Source organism: Mixophyes fleayi, chromosome 7, assembly GCF_038048845.1.
Source record: "Mixophyes fleayi isolate aMixFle1 chromosome 7, aMixFle1.hap1, whole genome shotgun sequence".
Taxonomy (NCBI): Eukaryota; Metazoa; Chordata; class Amphibia; order Anura; family Limnodynastidae; genus Mixophyes; species Mixophyes fleayi.
Window position 1 is genome coordinate 72,074,353 of NC_134408.1, and position 19,634 is coordinate 72,093,986.

At 41.0% G+C, this 19,634-nt stretch overlaps 1 protein-coding gene across 9 annotated transcripts in view; it reads right to left on the reverse strand.

The window, feature by feature from the left end:
• Positions 1-19,634, reverse strand: part of ANKRD44 (ankyrin repeat domain 44) — a 372,760-nt gene that overhangs the window by 81,617 nt on the left and 271,509 nt on the right. For all 9 annotated transcript variants that reach the window (XR_012678247.1, XM_075179968.1, XM_075179969.1 and 6 more), the window contains 2 exons: positions 6,130-6,241; positions 5,662-5,733 (listed from right to left, as the gene is read on the reverse strand). Coding sequence is in view for 8 of the 9 variants with exons in the window: in XM_075179968.1 (XP_075036069.1) it covers positions 5,662-5,733; positions 6,130-6,241 (184 nt within the window). In the remaining variant the exon portion in view is untranslated. The remainder of the gene's footprint in view (positions 1-5,661; positions 5,734-6,129; positions 6,242-19,634) is intronic.

A 19,634-nucleotide genomic window follows, 5' to 3' on the forward strand; every position in this document is an offset into this window, starting at 1 on the left:
ACCCTACAGCGCAAATTCCTCTCCATCTGGAATCAAGTAAGGAATTGCCTTTGGAAGTCTTCCAAACGTTACAAATTCACAAGTGATAAGAGACGTCGAGCTACTCCTGCCTTTAAAATAGGTGACAGAGTATGGCTCTCCACAAGAAACATTCACCTCAAGACTCCTTATATGACACTGGCTCCTCGGTTCATTGGTCCGTATACTATTTCACAAATCATCAACTCTGTGTGTACTAAATTGTCGTTACCAGTCTCTCTTCGTATTTCCAATTCCTTTCATATTTCTTTGCTGAAACCACTAATCATTAATCGATTTTCTTTTACGCGTACCTCTTCTGCTATGCCCAAGGTCCATCAAGAAGATGAATTTGAGGTCAAGCAAATTTTGCAAAGGTGGTTTGAAATATCTGGTGGACTGGAGGGGTTTCGGCCCTGAAGAGCGCTCCTGGGTCAGCGCTGCAGATGTCAACGCACTGATTCTAGTGGAAAAGTTTTATAAGAAGTTTCCCACAAAACCTAACTCTAGGCATGCAGTGCCCACCTTTAAATGGGCGGGCGGGGTACTGTCACACGCCAGGCGTTCGGTTTTTATAACCGAAGCCCGATACACTTACCTGCTCCTCGCTGACCGCCGCGCTCCGTCCGGCATCTTCTTTTCGGGTCTGCACATGAGCACACTCGATCCCCTTATGTCTTTTACCTCTCACCTATTGGCTGCTCAATTTTGGCTCCAAAGTTCAAAAGGCACTTGCCCCTGCAGCTCAGTGCCTGTTTTCCAAGTTACCTGCTAGGTACTAGACGTGGCTCCATTGCTCCTGCTGTAACCTGTTGTCTGCAGAGCCAAGACTCCATCGTGTACTTCGCCACTATCCCAGTGTTAACCTGTTGTCTGCAGAGCTGACACTTCATCTCTCCTGCTGTAAACGGTTGTCTGCAGAGCTGACACTCCATCGTGAACTTCACCACTATCCCAGTGGTAACCAGTTGTCCGCAGAGCTGACACTTCATCTCTCCTGCTGTAACCTATCATCTGCAGAGTTTCTCCTCTTTACATTGCCCTATCGGTCTCGCCTGACACTTCCAGTAAGGGCCGCAACCTGCAGTGCGGACGCAGCTAAGACCAAACCACCTTGAGTCGGTTCCTGGTGAATACCGTCTGCCCGTTAGTCTCTGCGCCTTGCTGGAAGTAGTGCTAAATTAGGCAGATCTAGGATTCTAACTTACTGAACCGTGACAATAAGATATGGCAACACTGGTATAAGTCAAGTTATGTTTTTTACCCAAATCAGGATGATATGCTAGGTTTGGGGAGTCACTGAGTGGGTAATAAGCTCTCAGCCTTGTGCAGCTTCAATAGATCTGACATGAAGTGTAATTTATAAAAGTTAATATTGTATTAATAATATATAATATTATATATTAAAAATAAAATTATGTATAATAATATAATATAATATCACTGTATAATATTTATAGCGACATAGGTAGAGATAGGTGTTAATTAGATAGGATGTTAGATATATTATTTATATGATGCAACCAAAAAACTAAATAAATCTCATTACAATTTCATATTGAAATGTCTATCATTGATAGCAGTGATATTAACATGTGATAGGATTTCGGATTACATGGCAAGCTTACATATCTGGTGTCTGTCTTTGTAAAAGTTCACACTGTTTTCCATCACTCAACAGTAATGCCTCTGAAAAAAAAACACCTTTTTTAACTATTTGACTTGGTTCATCCTTATTGTCGGACTTATCGAAAACTTTGTTGGACAAAAAACTTTCTATTGGATAAAAAACTTTATATTCTCAAGCTGTCTTCTCGCTTCTGATACAAATTAATAATGGTCCAGAATGACCATCCCGTCATTCTTATTGGCAAATTTAATTAATATTGAGTGGTTTTTAAGTTCTTTAAGGGCTAGTAGTTCTGAATTAGTTAAATTGCAATGTTTAATTATTTTATTGTTATGCAACTCCTTGGTGAAACGTTTGCAGTAATGTAATGTCGTTTTATTGATGATCTCTATAGGAGCACTTCTCTGATCTTATTCTAAATTTAGATATCAATTTTACATCTATATCTTTCAATGAGTAATTAAAAATATAATTAGAATGTTCTACAATGTCATTTTGCCTATACCCCTCTTTCCATAATTACTCTAATTCTGAAAGACATATCTCATCATCATTATCTAAAATGATAGGGGCTCAATCTATACCTCTTCTCTTTAATATCTTACTTGCAAAATATTGTTTTCTACATAATGTGCAAATGTATTAGTTCAACTATATAAATAAATCAAATGGATTAGGTTCAGAAGTAGGTACAAAATGTCCTTTATTCAAATGTCTTCACTGATAATTTATAAATGCCTCCAAATTTTAATTAATTATTATTTTTTTTTGAGTATTTCATCCCTCCAAATTGCGTATACATTTGGCTGTTCTTGGATAAAGGCATTCAAAGGCATTGTGATGGAAAAAATGTTCTGACACATGAATTGAACCTTTCTTAAAAAAACTTAAAACTTCCTCTTTGTTTTATTTTTGGGTCTTGCTCCCAACACCCACACATCATCACACCTAGGGATAAATTTATCAAGCTGCGGGGTTTGAAAAAGTGGAGATGTTGCCTATAGCAAATAATCAGATTCTAGCTATAATTTATTTAGTACCTTGACAGCTAGAATCTGATTGGTTGCTATAGGCAACATATCTACTGTACTTTTTCAAACCTGATAAATTTACCCCCTAGTGTTTTGTTCTCTTTCCGCGCTCTCTCTCTCTCTATTTTCTGGTGTTGCTTTATCAACACTTTCCTAGGCTTTATAACGCTCTCCATCTGAATGTTTCATCTGACCATTTTCTATCTTTATAATTCGTGAGTTTCTAATATAGGATGCTTCTATAGGACACTTTTGACAAAGTCTGTTGAATTCTTCCTATATGATCTAACAAGCCCTTTCTTGATAATCAATAGTATCTCAATAAAATTTTCTGTTCTCTATATACAGCGCTTGTCTGTGTAGTCTGTTGATTGCCGATGTAATCTTTGTTGTCATAGGGAATGTTGTTAGAGATCAAAGATCAGCGATGTAATAATTTGCAATTGATAGCACAAGAGATGTATTCCAACATTTCAGATCCAATTGGATTCTTTTTAAAACATTCTGCTGCCCTGTACTGTATGTTTATACTGTCAAAATTAAATATTAGCTTTGTTTCAATATATAAGCTTCCTGGTGGTACCTAGAACCATTGTGAGATTTGCTTGCACTGGAAATACACTGAGGTCTGACTCCATCTGGCTATCATCATTTCTACAAGTTCTTCTACAGATGTAGAGAAACTGGAACTCCATTATACAAGGTATTGTGTGATCAAATTAAGCCAAGTAAAGACAATCTCAAAGATGAATAGATATATTGATTCTTCTAATTTCTCGGATATTGAGCCAACTTTCAACAAGCACTGACTCATCTAAGTCGGTTAGAGAGAACGTAAAAAAGAAAAAATATAATTTAATGTAAAAAAACAGAGAAAACTGTATAAAAAGATATCTAATTACTTTCAGTACGGATTATCCACAGTCAGAAACATGGAAGATAAGGGGAACTGTAAAATCAAAGCAAGATCCAAAGTCTCTGTTAGAATCATCATCATAATCATCAACATTTTATATAGCGCCAGCAGATTCGGTAGCGCTTTACAATTGGGAACAAACAGTAATAAAACAATAATGGGTAATACATGCATACGTAGAGGTAAGAAGGCCCTGCTCGCAAGCTGACAATCTGCGGGACAATGGTTTGATACACAAGGGTATCTATAAGTGAATATTTGTCCAGCTAGAATGCAAAGGTTACAAAGTATTTAGTGGACTGTATGCTCAGTCAACTATGTTGGTCAGAGGGTTGTTGTCTTGTGTTAGCTGTGTAGAGGGTGGTAATAGAGTAACCTAGGGAGATTAAGAGGGTGGTAGAGGAATACTATAAGCCTGTATGAAGAGGTGGGTTTTCAGAAAACGCTTGAAGGTTTGAAGACTAGAGGAAAGTGGTCTGCACATAAACTGATTCTTAATTGGATGTTATGTTTGTCCCCAGATGTGTTATACTCAGTATCAAAAAATATTCTTAGAATACTGTTAGTGCCTTTCCTACTCCTCCCTAACCCCCTTTCTTCTCCTCCCCTTCTCCCCTGACCCGTCACAACCCACCCACCTATTATGACTCGCCGGGCTCTCTGTCAGAGTATCTAGAAGATAGTTAGTTAGGGATAGGTAGGTAGTTAGGTAAGTTAGATAGTCACTGGGTGTTTAGATAGGTAGTTAGTTTAGTTCTTAGATAGATTAGATAGGGTCAGTTAGGTCTGTTCTCTGCCAGAATCTGCCCTCAATTCTTACTGTCATTACTATATTATGCCTCACCTGGCCAGCCTGTTTCTCCTAGCTCATTCACCTGGCTTCCTCATTATCACCTGCAGCCTATTGGTTCTGCTCTCCTTAAATAGCCGGCTAATCCTCTGCAGGATTGCCGGTAATATGTTTACCTTAGTGTTCTGCTTCTTTGTGTTTGCCCTGTTACCTGCTCCTGTTGTTTCCAGCAGGCTTAGTGTATTCCCGTGTACCAGACCATTTCCATTCCTGACTACTCTTCATTGGATTTCCCTGTGTACCGACTCGGCTCTGCTTTGTCTCTTCTCCTGTGTTGATATCTCGTGTACCAGACCTGATTCTGTTCCTGACGATTCTACTATCTACTCACCAGTTCCAGTCAGTTTTCTCCTGGACCCCGGTAAAGTTGTGCTCCCAGGCATGGCTCCGGCGTGATATGCAGCTCCTCTGCTCATCCTACCTTATACGGAGACGCAGCTCCTGCAGCAACTCTGTGCTCAGATTTCAACAATCTTCCTTTGGCTCCGGACTCAATCTTGCCGCAGGTACTATTGACTGTTACATATATCACTGTGTGCCTATAATTGTAGTTACCCCTGGCAACTGCCTAAGAACGGTTTCCCTCCAATCTCCAGACTCTCACCGGTACAGTGGGCTGCAGTTACCCCTGGCAACCGCCTAAGAACTATTTCCCTAAAAACTCAGGACTCTCATCGGTACTGTGGGTTGTAGTTACCCTTGGCTACTGCCTACGTTCTGTTTCGTCATCTTTACCTATCACTGCAAGTTCCGTTCCTTTCCGGACAAGCACCGGTACAGAAGTCGCTGTGGATCAGCTTCTCTATCAACTGTTCCTTATTTATTCCTGAGGGCACGAGTGATATATCAGTCTTGACACCATCCACTCGGTGTCTTACCGGACTCCCTCCTGCACTTCCTACTCTACGGCCTTGGTAACTCTATTCCTGGGTTCTCCCCAGCCAGTGCACGACCCTCTGTTTGTCTGCAGCCGAGTCTGTCCCTTCCACTAGGGGCAACAGTGAACACCAGACTTTCGGAGCAGACTCCAGGTTTTGCTGTACTCGCTGGAGGGGTTCCTAACACCACCTCCCATTGATATAACATATAAAAATCAGAGGAAACGTTTTGTATATTTATATATTGTTATTTATCTTTTTCCTGCACACCATGCTGTTTGTACTTTACATTCTATTTCCTCTTTAAAAAAAGAATAATAAAAAAAAAAAAGACATACCGCTAAGTGTAAAGGACTTTTTGTAGATGATGTGATTGCTTCATCTGCATTGTTTTTTGCTCTTCTCAGCAGCTAAAAAAAAGACACATATTTCAATCACATTTATGTCAAATAGATGAAAAACTGCAAAACAATTTTAAGAATTTTTGTTATCACTTTATCGCTTTATAAATACAGATGCTCCCAATTAAAGTCTGATGACAGATGACTGTGATTTTCCTTAAACATGGTAAGAAAATATTATTATTTAATATTTAAATTAAGTTGCTATTTGCAAAATATTCATCATTAAAGACACAGTCCATGTGTATTACTGCCAGACAGATATCATTGTCAGGAGCTCACGACAAAGCCGTCAAAGTACATCTTCTTAACTCTGTACAGTGGCACAATTAGTGAGAGTGTGGTAATAAAACTGATAACAATTACCTTGTGTCAACATTTACAACTTCAATATTATTTACTTACATATTCCAAACATTGTCCATGGCCATATGCAGCAGCATAGTGGATGGCATTGTATCCTGCCTTGTCATAAATTGATGGACTGGCATTGTTTTCAAGCAAAAATTGTAAGCACCTGTATTATAAATACAAACATATTTCATTATGATCCCAGCATTTTATAGCACATAAATAATGTACATTACAAATACAAGATGTTATGTAATTAGTAAAATATCTTCTTAATTTAATGTATAGAAAGTAAACTAAAACAATTGTAAAGGGAGTGAATGAAAAACCTTGAGTAGATCAATTTGTAATGGTTGTCTATTTTCAGCTTAATGTAATATGCACCCCATCATACCGCTAATAGGGTTGGCCATGACCAAAAACCCACAGAGTTACCCAAGGGAAAGTGCACAAGAAACAATGCTGTGTGAACCTCTGATAGACAGAAGATTCACTTACAGTAGAATTGTTACTGAACCCAAATGCAATGAAAGAGTTGCTGTATGGATGCTGATTTCTGAATATTAAATAAAGCCTACATGCAAAGTGCACAGGATCCCAAATCGTTAGTTGGATTTGTAGGAGCTCAGAGCATGTATAATAAGAACTTCCATGCACTAATAGGTGGGAAGCCACTCTATGGATGTTACAAAACAATAGTTCCACAATTTACTAACCTGAAGTCTACTGTGTGGTTTTCAAATCGCCATTCATTAGATGCGGATTGAAAAATCAAATAGCATGAAACTACACTTTGCATGCCAAGATATGAAATGTGCTGCAGTTTAAAAAAATGCAAATCATAATTTTTTTTTCAAGCCAAACAGCATGCTAAATTCATATAAGTATATTTGTATTTTTATTGGTAACCAGAAAAAAGCTCACATGAAAAAAATCCACAGGAAAATTGCTCACGGAAAAAACCCTACTGACATAAATGCCCACAAGAAAAATGCTCACACAGAAAATTGCTCACACAGAAAAATACCCACATAGAAAAAAACTCACACAGAAAAATGACTCCGAAGGTTTTAGTCGATTTTGAGCAGGCTTGCCTTTCCACATGTTGAGGTCAAAGGATTTTATTTTCATCTGTGCCAGAGTCTCATCAGGAAAATCAACAATGTTGGCTTGAAGACTGAATATGAAACTAATATGAACCTAAAAATTACACTGAAGTCTCTTGCTGCATTAGCCTTTGTTCCAATCTATGATGTCAGGTGGCTTGTTGCCACATTCCCAGATGAAGACAGCTATAATGAGGTGCTCACATACTTTTTTTCAACATATATTGAGGGTGAAGCAGGTAGAAAGAATAAAAAAAAGACATACTGCTAAGTGTAAACAACATGAAATCATCAAGATGTTCGCCAAAAATACAAACTTTTGTGAGGGATTTCATAATGCTCTTAATTCCCTATTCCACTGCTGTCATTCCAGCGTGTGGTTTCTACATGATGGACTGCAGAGGGAATTTACTTGCCACAAATTAACAATGGCTAATGCACAGGCAGGTTGCCTCGAGGATAAAAAGAAGGAAATATGAGGCACTCCATGACATGGTTGCCACTTCTGTGCAACAATATGAGCAGGTGGAAGATAAACTAAATTACTTAAGAATACTTGCAAATTTGCAATAAAGAAGTTTAACTGATTTATTATTTATGATGTTTATTATTTCATGTCAAGGCTCTTTTTGGGGTTCCTCTCTCATTTTGGGATATAAATGTATTATTAAATAATTGCTTTTTCTATTGTTTTGTTTCGTTCTCAATAAAATTTGCTGATTAGAAAACTGTTCAGGATTTCCTGTATTTACCTTATAAACATTTACACTCAAGAACATTAAAGCCCTCTTCATACACAAGCCACTTTTGTATGGCAATGAAAATACTTATATAGTAATATGAAATTACTATATGCAGGTATTTTTCTGTGTGGGCATTTTTGTGTGTAAGTTTTTTTCCATGTGGGTATTTTTCCATGTGAGCACTTTTCTTGTAGGCATTTATGTCAGTGGGGTTTTATCCGTGAGCAATTTTCCTGTTGGGTTTTTTCATGTGAGCTTTTTTCATAGAACCATTTTTATTAAACTGTTTCCAGATGGGACAATATTCTTAACAAATGTATCTCTTACTTATACAGCATTCAATATTTGTAAAAGTTCAGTGTAATTGTCAACTTTGCAATTTTCTTGGATACAATTGGTTTTATGCAGATTTTTAAAGTTAGTCACAAGTTAAAAAATTATAATTAAAGATTATAAAAAATAAATGTCAAAAATCCCGCGGTCCGCGCACTATTACCGTTATCAATAGTGCACGGAAAAACTGTTACTACGGTAATTTTCTCGCTGGATTTCAGCTCGCAGCTCCCTGAGCCGCGAGCTGAAATGCAGCTAACTAGGTAGTAGTTTTTATGCGGCGGGACTTCCGGACAATTGAATATGCCCTTAAGTGTTGTTTTCTACCAGTAGGAAGGCATTGTGTCTAGTCCACAAAGTACACACAGTTTACTCTGCCTATAGCAACCAATCAGATTATACCATATATACTCGAGTATAAGCAGATCCGAATATAAGCCGAGGCACCTAATTTGACCACAAAAAACTGGGAAAACTTATTGACTCGAGTGAGTATAAGCCTAGGGTGGGAAATGCAGCAGCTACTGGTAAATTTCAAAAATAAAAAAACTTCTCAGCTGACCCACCGCCACTGTGTTTGCAGAAGAGACTGTTATAATAGACCATAATGCTAAATCAATCGCTGCTGTTCTTGATTAGTAAATATTAATTCAACTGGGTTTAAAGAAACTTTGTAAGATACTCAGATCCTCCTGGTGTATGTATTTTGGTGTTGACTGAAATCAATTGAGATTGTCTAGTAACAATTAGTATAACCTTGCAGTACGTAAAATATTGGTTTCTGATTGTGTTCACACAAGGCTAGATTTTGGTGCCCATTTATGCTGTTTTATAACGAATTGGGGGAGAGAGGGGGAGAGAGGGGGAGAGAGGGAGAGAGACCTTTTACTTACCTACGCAGTGGAATGGAAGTTCAGAGCTGAGGGACCGGAGAACGGGTAAGTTCACTCGTGTATAAGCCGAGGGAGACTTTTTCAGCGTAAAAAATGTGATGAAAAAAGTCGGCTTATACACCAGTATATACGGTAGTTATCATTTATTTAGCACATTCTACAAAATGATGGCTAGAATCTGATTGGTTGCTATAGGTAACATCTCCACTTTTCAAAAGCACCGGAAGCTCACAGCTTGATACATTTACCCTCAAGAATCTTCTTAGATAGACTCTCACAAAATGGCATTCCCTGATTTCCCAAAGTTGAGAGCACTGGTACATCCTTTTTGTTTCTGGCTTTAAATTAAAATTCCAGACCAAAGCATTAACTGTAATAAATGGAGTGGAATGAACTAACAGTCAGTTTATAGATAACTTGCTCACAAATGAGGATGCTAATATGCTAAGTGTAAAGAGTCTTTCTTTGACTTTTTTTTTATTGTTTTTTTTTTTACTTTTTATTGAAGCAAACAGAAAAAATTGTGACAATAATTATAAAGCAACAGTACATAAATAATAGAAACAGAATATCAATATTACATGGATATAAATGATAATTACACATATCTAGATATACAAATATATACAGTATAATCACATAAAGTAGGGCATATCAATGAATAAGCTTAGAGTCTCCCACAGGATGTCTGGATTCTTCTCATGAAAAATCATTTTGGATTTGATTGAGCTAGGCATGGAATAAATAAAACTCTCCCAGATCAAGAAAAGGCCTTGATGTGTTTTTCTTTGAGCACGGAATATTCAACCAAATCCATCCTGAAGATTGAAAACAATTTGGTCTTAAAAGGAACTCCACATCTGTAAGATGCTTTTTCTGGCAACAGCTGAAATAATCAATAGTATTTTTTTTATACTACACTTGGTCATCCTGACCAGCACAGGTATTATGTCCAGTATTGGCCATTCCGGTGTCAGGGGACCATAATTTAACAAAGTGGTAGAGGCATACTGTTGTATCTACCACAGCCGTAGCTTAGAATCCTAGCGCCTGGGGTGAGAACAACAAATGTCGCCCCCCCTAGCCCTTAATTTTAACCAGATTAACCTAAAATATTCCTAAACTGCTCCCCCCTTCAGCTTGCGCCCTGGGCGGTCGCCCCATTCGTACAGCCCTAGTTACAGCCCTGGTATCTACCACTAGAAACATTTAACATATGAGCACTCCCACATGCAATCATAAAATGAAGCTGTACTAGCCAGACATTTAGGGAAAGCACTAGAGTGAGAGAGGCCAATTATGAACCTACAATGTGGAGAGAGGTAATCCCGATGAAAAATGTTATAAAACAATTCCATACACATAATGGAATAAAAGGTGGCAAGCAACTAGGACAGCATTTTGAAACTTGCCTGTATAGTAATATGGGGGAAAATTTCTACACAATGGAACAGTATCTTAGAAAAACATATCCAGAATGTATCTTAGCAATATCAAAATCTATAGTATAGTGAAATAGCATTACTGCCACTGAGGGGTATATCTAAGACTAAATCAAGGTCAGTAGACCAATATAGGGGTGATAAGAATTCCAAAACATTGTTTACATAATGCCTAGCCTGAAATGTTGCAAATGCATGCGCATCTCACATTTTTCAAGGATCTAAGTTATCATAAGTGATTCCTTCAAAGAAATATTAACCAGTGATTTAATATATTTGATGCCTCTTGACTGCCATTGACTGAATCAATAAGAAGCCTATTCATTTTAAAAATCTAGATTATTTAAAAATGGTAAGTACACTTCAGTTAAAAAAAAATAACAAATGGTAAGTACAAGGAACGGTGGCTATTGAGGTTGAATTTATGACGAATAAAATGCCAGGACGTCCAGACTGTCATTAAAAGTGGATTATCCACTATCTCCTCAGGGATTTTCCTGTTTAAGAAGCTGGAGAAGGCGGTCAAGTGCATGTTAGTCAGGAATGATTTTTCCACCTCATAGTTAATATAAGTGTTTATTTTATGTAGCCAGTCTCTAATATATCATAATATCTCCACATAGATATATAATTTTAAATTAAGGAAATTGATATCACCGTCAGATGAGCTCTGCTGAAGTTTAAAAAGGCCTAACAGGAGAGGAGTATAGAGGAGAGGAGCTATGAACAGCTATTAAGATTCTTAAAGTGACCACATGCCTGGATCCCCCTCTTATATACCTCAATGTACACGGAGTCCCCCAATAGATACAGGAGAAAAATATGTTGCAACTCCAACAACTGGACACAGTCCAAATGATCCAGTAAGGAGACAATGAGAATTGGGGGTACTGTTGGAACAGCAAAAGCAGAGGTATGTTGGAAAGGATATTGTTGCTTTCAATAATACTATGAGTTCTGTTCAAAAGGGCTTAAGTTTTTGTGTATTACAAGTTCCAGTGATTAGATAAACAGCAGGGAACACACATAAAGGCACTAATGAATGGTAGTATCAAGGATATAGCAAAGGTATTAGATTGTTCAAGGTGCAAAAGAGAGGAGAGGGCAGTATATTGGACTTGATGTCTGTATCTGCCAAGTGCATTCAGTAGCTTGAAGCAGTGACCTACAATAACAAGATCAGTTTCAGCTTCAGATGCAATTCAGCATTAAGATGTGTTGCCTGGTACTAACTGGTAAGCTACTACCACTGGTGCAGCAGATGTCGTACTCCAGGGCCCATGGAGATAATGCTCCAGGGCCCACTGCAAGGCAGATGCAGAGGATCGGGAGCCCCAATTCCCTCCTCCCTGCACCAGAGCTCGCAGCTCGCTAGTTCCACCTCTGCTGGTAAGTGCCGATCAAGTATGTCCGGAAGAAGCTTGCTCACCTCAGTGGTGTGATGCGAAGCAGTCTAATTCCTGGATACCGTCAAGTGCAGTCTCCCCATGCCATGAGGGGTCTGGCAGGCATTCAATCAGATGCACAAAAGAGGTACCGCTGGACAAGTTGCCTCCATTGGTAGTAGTAGGGACACTTCAGATGTGTTTCACCATGTTAATTTCCCCTCACCTTAGCTAACAAAATGGCAGTGATCCGAAGTCTAGGGTAAATACTATTTGGCAGATTCAGGAGAACAAATCAGACATTCACTTTCATTTTTTAAAATTGTAGTAGAAAAATAGCAGAAATAAGTTGATTGCACAAGTTACTTGGGACTCATAAACAAAGAGCATAGATCCTTACTAAGTGTTGTGCAATGACATGTGAAATCAAGCGGTTTGTGGTGTTCCTTCCAGAATTCAGACTAGACATAAGGGTATATTTACTAAACTGCGGGTTTGAAAAAAAGAGGATATATACTTACGATAAATCAGTTTCTCTTATTCCATCTGGGGGACACTGATTAACCATGGGTTTGAGTAGGGTAGGGAGGAGTTTGGCACCTATATAGTTAATTTCCAAGCTGCCGACAGGCCCCTTCCCCTGCCAACCCCCACATGAACTCAGTTTGATTAAAAGCCCCAAGAAGATAGGCCAACCAACCAAGAACACACAGAAGAAAACAGAAGGGAGGGATCGCAGTGTTCCCCAGATGGAAACAGAGAAACCGATTTATCGTAAGTATAAATCCTCTTTTCTCTTTCATCCATCTGGGGGACACTGCTTAACCATGCGGACCTACTAAAGCAGCCCCCTTGAAGGGTGGGACCGCTCGGATACCCCAGCACGTAGAGTACTACGGCCAATTGAGGGGTCCAAAGACACAAGACATTGAATTGGTAACATCTTGTGAAAGTATGGGCCCGAGGACCCGGTAACTGCTCTGCATAACTGGTCCGCTGAGGTCCCATTCCGTGAAGCCCGAGACGCCCCCACAGAACGGGTAGAATAGGCAACAATACACTCTGGTACCGGACGGTTTGTACTTACATAAGCTTGCTTAATAGTCAGCGAAAGCCACCTAGCAATAGATTGTTTAGACGCCGATCATCCACGTCCAAAATAATCAAACAAGATAAATAAAGAAACTGTTCTACGAATCTTTGCAGTTCTTTTGACATAAATTCGTAGAGCCTTGACCACATTGAAAATTTTTATGTTCCCTGTTCCAGATCCCTGAGGATCCTCTGTGAACACAAGAACCACCATTTCCTGGTTTACATTAAAACCAGACACCACTTTAGGAAGAAATGATGAATTGTCCTTAGGACTGCTATATCATCCTGAAAAACCAGATAAGGTTCACGACAAAGCTCCCAGCTCAGATACCCTTCGAGCTGAGGCAATAGTAAGAAGGAAAACCACCTTCCAAGTTAAAAACTGTAACTCTGCCGACTGTAACGGTATGTACTGAGGCTCCTGCAGCATATTAAGGACTAAACGAAGATCCCAAGATTCGTTGGTGGAACATAGGGAGGTTGTATATGAAGAACTCCCTGTAAGAAAGTCTTAACATCCAAACCATCTTGTATAAAAGCAAGATAAAAGACTCTGAACTGCAGGCCTTATTCCTACACCATCTTATGTATGTACGCCAAATGCAGCGATAAATTTGAGCCGAACCGGCTTTCTAGCCTTGATAAGGGTATCAATTACCCTGGAAGAAAAACCTCTGGGATTTCCACAGAATGGCTTCAAAAGCCATGTCGTTAAATTCATTTGGGCTAGATTCTGATGCAAGAATGGTTCCTCAATCAGCAGAAGTTTCCAAAGGGGTAACCGAATACCCAGGTCCAATGTCATAAGAAGAACCTCTGGATACCAGACTCTTCATGTCCAAGCTGGCGCCACCAGAATGACTGGCCGATCTCCCTGCTTGAGTTTCCAAAGGACCCTGGGAATCATTGATATAGGAGGAAACAGGTAACCTAACCTGAAGTCCCATGGCATTGTGAACACATACACTGCCATTATCAGATCTCTTCTGGTCTTGCACTAAATTTTGTAACCTTCCTGTTGTGACGCAACATCATCAGATCTTGACCCGGAAGTCCCCACCTGTTCACCAATGACTGAAAACTTCCGGATGAAGCGTCCATTCTCCCGACAAAACTTTGCGCCGGCTTAGATAATTCGCTTGCCAGTTCTGAATTCCTTGAAGAAAGACTGCTGACAGTGCGGGACGTACTTTTCGGCCTAAGCAAAGCACCATCTGAGAGACTGTCTCGTCTCCAGAGATAAAACCATCTGACGATCTAGCTTCAGATGGGACCCTGTCCACTTCTTCAACATGTCCCATTGAAAACACAGAGAGTGGAATCTGTCATAAGGAAGAGTCTCAAAAGACGCTACCATCCTTCCTCATACACAGAAGGACCTACAGCCTCCTACAGGACAGAACCCTGTTCATCACCTCTCGCAGAGACCCGATCTTGTCCTCTGGAAGAAAAATCTTCTGACAAGCCATGTGCATAATTAGCCCTAGGAATAACCTCCTTTCAAAAGGTATCAACTGTGACTTCGGGCAGTTCAGGAGTTATGTCTCTCCCGAACCTGAATGGTAAATTGCAGATGTTGTTCCAACAACCATGCTGATGCAGCTTTTATTAACCAACGTCCAGTTAGGGCACTATTTGCACCCTTCTGGCATGAAGAAAAGCTACCGTTACCGCTATTATCCCTGTAAACACCCTTGGTGCTGTAGGAGATTTAATAGCTTGAGGTTCTATCCTGGCCTGATCGAGCCATCCTGCTCCTGGAATAAAAAGAGGTTGGAGTAAAACCCCAGCTTCTTTTGATCTTCGGGAACCTTTACAATAATTCCCTGTGAAAAGCAGAGAATATCCACAGTGGAGCATTGCCTGTCTTTTGAGTGGGAGGTGGGGCAAACTGGTTACCAAAAAAAAACCTGTGAGGCACTGGCCCCACCACATCTATCATGTAACCACTTGTGACCCCTGATCACTCTGTCCACTGATCTCTGAACAGCAGTAGACATCCCCCCACCCACCCCTACCTCCAACAGAGGAGGGAGAGCATCATGCTGCCGGTCTATGCGGAAGCTGGGAGGAGTAACGCCAAGAAGAGGAGGATGAGGCTGATCTTCCCCGAAGAGATTGTCTCCTACCTCCAGAAGATCTTGATCTAACCGGCTGACCTCTGCCAGACATGCCCCCCAAAAAGGGCTGTCTGAAGGAACCAAACCTAGGAATCCTAGATCTTGGAGTATTAATACTCCACTAGTGTAAGTAAGGGAAACTAACAATCTCTCAGATTCCACAGCCGCATTCCATATCTTAACCATAATGTTCTTCTGGTCGCTACAGTTGTAGCCGAAATAGAAGAAGAATGGATGCTTAATTCTGGTCTGCTTCATACACTTAACCTGGTCTTCCTTCAGGTGCATAGCCAAGGAAAACAGCTCTGAATCCTGCAAAACAGATGCCAAGTGGCATGCTTCCATCGCCCTGGCAACCCAGGTCGATGAAAATGCTAGTCTAAATCTTTTTTTACCAGCAGTTGTAAAGACCGACTTCCAGAAATTTTCCAATTTACAATCAGTCGGATCCTGTAAAGAACTGTGTCTGGTACCGGCAACGTAGTCTGGTGGCTAACGTCGCCACTGGAGTATCTGCCTTCGCCGCTTGTTTCCATCGGGCCATATCCTCCTCCTGCAGAGGATATAATGACCCATAATCTTTTTGGCATAGCAAACCCTTTGTCTGGTTGTTTCCAAGAAGCCGCTGCAATCTCTCTCAACTCTGCAGAGTGAGGGAATATGAATCGCCTCTCTTGAAACCTTGTTAAAAAAAGAGACCAGTCCAGACCTAGTCCACAAATCCCAAGGTCTGACGTACTGCTCTAACCATAACGTCCATACCTTGATACCTAGAACTCTCCTATGATCCTACTAATGAGGAATCAGAGTCCTCTAACCATTCACCTTCTTCCTCAGAGGATCCCTCTGAGCCAGACAATAGAAACAGCGGATTTGCTGATCTTTGTCTCTTATTTTAAGGTAAATGCTTCGGGTTCTTCAGTCACTGATTTAACCGATATAAACCTGCCATTTCTGAATTCCTGGCCTTCTATCACTGCAGACCATCCAGGCTTCCCCGCAGGGGAAGATACCTGATACGCCAGAGAAGGATTGTCCTACTACCGAGGGTAAAGGACTTGTCCTTTTTGTAGACATGTCTGAACTAACAAAGGCTACCGTTTTCAGAGGCAGAAGGTAACACCGCAACTACCCCTGGAACTTCAGATGGCTTAGATAATAGCTTGACCAGGGTACCAACCCTTTGTGTCCAGAATAGTACCCACTCACGAGGATTGCAACCTGAATGGAGCTGTCTTTACGTTGCACCACAACTGATGCCGCCGCGCAATCAGTGCAGAGCGCCCCTGGGTTCTAATGTTCACCCGCTAATTTAGCATTACATTTGGAACAGGGAAAATACTTGGCACATGTTGCTTTACTTTTCTCAGACATTTTTAGTAGAAAATAAAGCTACCACGCAGCAAAATACAGCCACATATACACAAGATATTTACAAAGAAAACACTAACTAATCTATGAACAGGTCAAAAAGATAGCATTTCTGCCAATGAGAGAGCAATCATTTCTTATAAATATTATGCTCATCCCTCAAAATGTGGTCAGAATCTATACTTCCCTATCTACTATATAGAGTATAAAATATACTTAGCCGAGAGAAGGCTGTCAGCTGCTGCTGAATTTCCAGAATGGCTGTAATCAGCACAGCGTACCCCTGGGTCCTAATGCTCACCAGCTAATTTAGCATTACATTTGGAACAGGGAAAAAAAGACTTGGCACATGTTGCTTTACTTTTCTCAAACATTTTTAGTAGAAAATAAAGCTACCACACGGCAAAATACAGGCACATACACACAATATATTTACACAGAAAATACTAACTAATCTATGAACAAGTCAAAAGATAGTATTTCTGCCCATGAGAGAACAATAATCTCTTATAAATATTATGCTCTTCCCTCAAAATGTGCTCAAAACATATAGAGAGTATAAAAATATACTTAGCCCAGAGAAGCCTGTCAGCAGCTTTTCCAGAGAGGCTGCTATCCCCTTCCCCTCGACTCCATTTGGCCCCAGAGGGACCTTCCGACTTCTCCACCAGCAGGGGGGGGGGGGGGGGGAGGTTCCGTAATTAACTCCCCCTTTGCTGTGCTCTCTAGCATAAGAGAAGTAGAGATCGCCGATATTCTAAGTAGAGTCGCCATTTATATCTGCCCTTTAGTGCCCCTTTGCAGCGCTCACACTGCCTGGCCATTCCACAAGTTTCCCCTCCTCCTTCCCAGGAGGGGAACTTGGTACGTTCCACTTTGTTTCACAGTTTTCCTCTGAATGTGGCCTCCGGGGACTTACAGGAGAGCCGGCGCTCTCTGCCAGCGGCAGCGCCGGTATCCTGTGCAGTGTGACAGCGGACTGTACAGACCACCTGTCACACTGTTAGAAGCCCTCATAGTTTCTTTAAACTGTCAGCGGGAGCCATTCTGCTCTCTGCTGACAGCTGCTTCTCAACATGAGTGTGCTCTGTATTACAGAGCACAGTCGTCTGTACTATATAGTAAAAAAAACATTTTAAAATAAAATAAAACCTATAACAGTGAATTAAAAATTCACTGTGCAGCAGCTCTCTCTCTCTTCAGCCCAATCTCCTTGGGCACCTACATTAAACTGAGTTCATGTGGGGGTTGGCAGGGGGGGAGCCTGTCGGCAGCTTGGAAATTAACTATATAGGTGCCAAACTCCTCCCTACCCTACTCAACCCCATGGTTAAGCAGTGTCCCCCAGATGGATGAAAGAGAAAGTGATGATGCCTATAGCAACCAATCAGATTCTAGTTATCATTTATTTAGTACAGTCTACAAAATGACAGCTAGAATTTGATTGGTTGCTATAGGCGACATCTCCACTTTTTAGTACCCGCAGTTTAGTAAATATTCCACATAGTCTTACTCTGTAAGATTTTTTTCTCCAAGATATTTAAATGAACTTCAAGAGGTAGAGATTGCACATTTACAGGGATTGTTCCTACTATAGTGTTTATGTCACGAGATACAGGGACTGAAGGCCACTTGCTAATATTTGCACTGCTAAGCTTGGAGGTGCGAAGTCTAAACACGACCTCGGTCATCACCAGGGACCCTCGCAAGGGAGTTTGCTGCAAGTTACGTGCAGGTCGCGGCCCTCTAAGTTAGCTATCAACGAAGTGGATGGTGAACAGATGTGGTCGTGCAGGCAGAGGTCAAATCGTTTGTGCAAACAAGGTATCAAAAGAGTAAGCAAACCGGAGTCAGCAAGCCAAAGGTCAGACATAGCAGAAGCAGTCAGGCCGAAGGAAGATTCAGGAGCAGAACCAGAGGAAGCCGGGTCAGTACACAGGAGGTCAGTCAGATAGCAGGGGAATAGGCTGGAATGCTGGAGCATAGGGAGACCTAGATACGCTGGCACCCTAGAGGCACCGGAGCCTTCCTTAAATAGAGAGGATAGCTCCTATTGGCGGACAGTGGATTCGGCGGTCAGAGCAGCGTCCTCGTTACTTAACAATAGTACGCATATGCGTACTATTTCTAAGCAACGCATGTGCGCACTATCGAATGTAGCAAATGCACCCAGATGCCTGGCCGGCAGGAAGGAGACGTCCCATTGCTAGGCAATGTGAGGAGCGGCCCAAGGAAGGCAACCATCCCTGGCTGCCAGAAAGAGAGCGGGGACAGTGCCTGACAGTTTAGTTGCAGAGCTTGTAGAACTGTCTGAGTTCAAATCAAAAGCAAAGGCTGGAGAACTGTGAGAACATGTCTTTACTGTGTGGCACGGCCGGACTGGGAATATAAATCAGCCCTGGCATCTAAAGTCCACAGGCCCACCTCAGTTCCAGCAGGAAAGAAACAGAAGTGGGCCTGCGCGGCAGCACCGACAAAGGCGTGACCACATTGTGTTGTGGGTGTGGCCAACATGGGGCAATGATACATACATTAAAATAAAATATTACATTTATCACGCCCCCCCCCCTCGAGGCACATTATGACACCACCATCCCACTGTACTTATTTATGCTTCTGGTGCTGCTGGCATCCATCAGGGTGGGAACTTCCTGTAGAGTGAGCAGGGAAGCTTACCAAATCTTGTAAGACTAAGAGCTACTCGGCTTGCTCTGCAGGCTGTGTCCTATCCAGAGACTTGGAGCAGCTATCCGCTCCCTCCTGCTAACCAGAGCTGGATTAACACATGAGGGGCCTGGGGTGTTTAAGACAGGGAGCCCCTATTATGTAACATGGCTATCATTTTAGACAATTAATAGTCCCCAAACCACCCCAGCATTAAATTAAAGGTCCAATCACCCTATCTTAAATTGCTAGGCCCTAATATAAAATTAACCCGCATCACCCGACAAATAAAATAGCACAAATTAAATAATTACCCCCACCTAAACTTCACCATCAAATTAATAGCCTACCTCCCACATTATATTAAAATTCTCCTTCTTCCCTCATGCCTGAGTGCATGCCCCCAA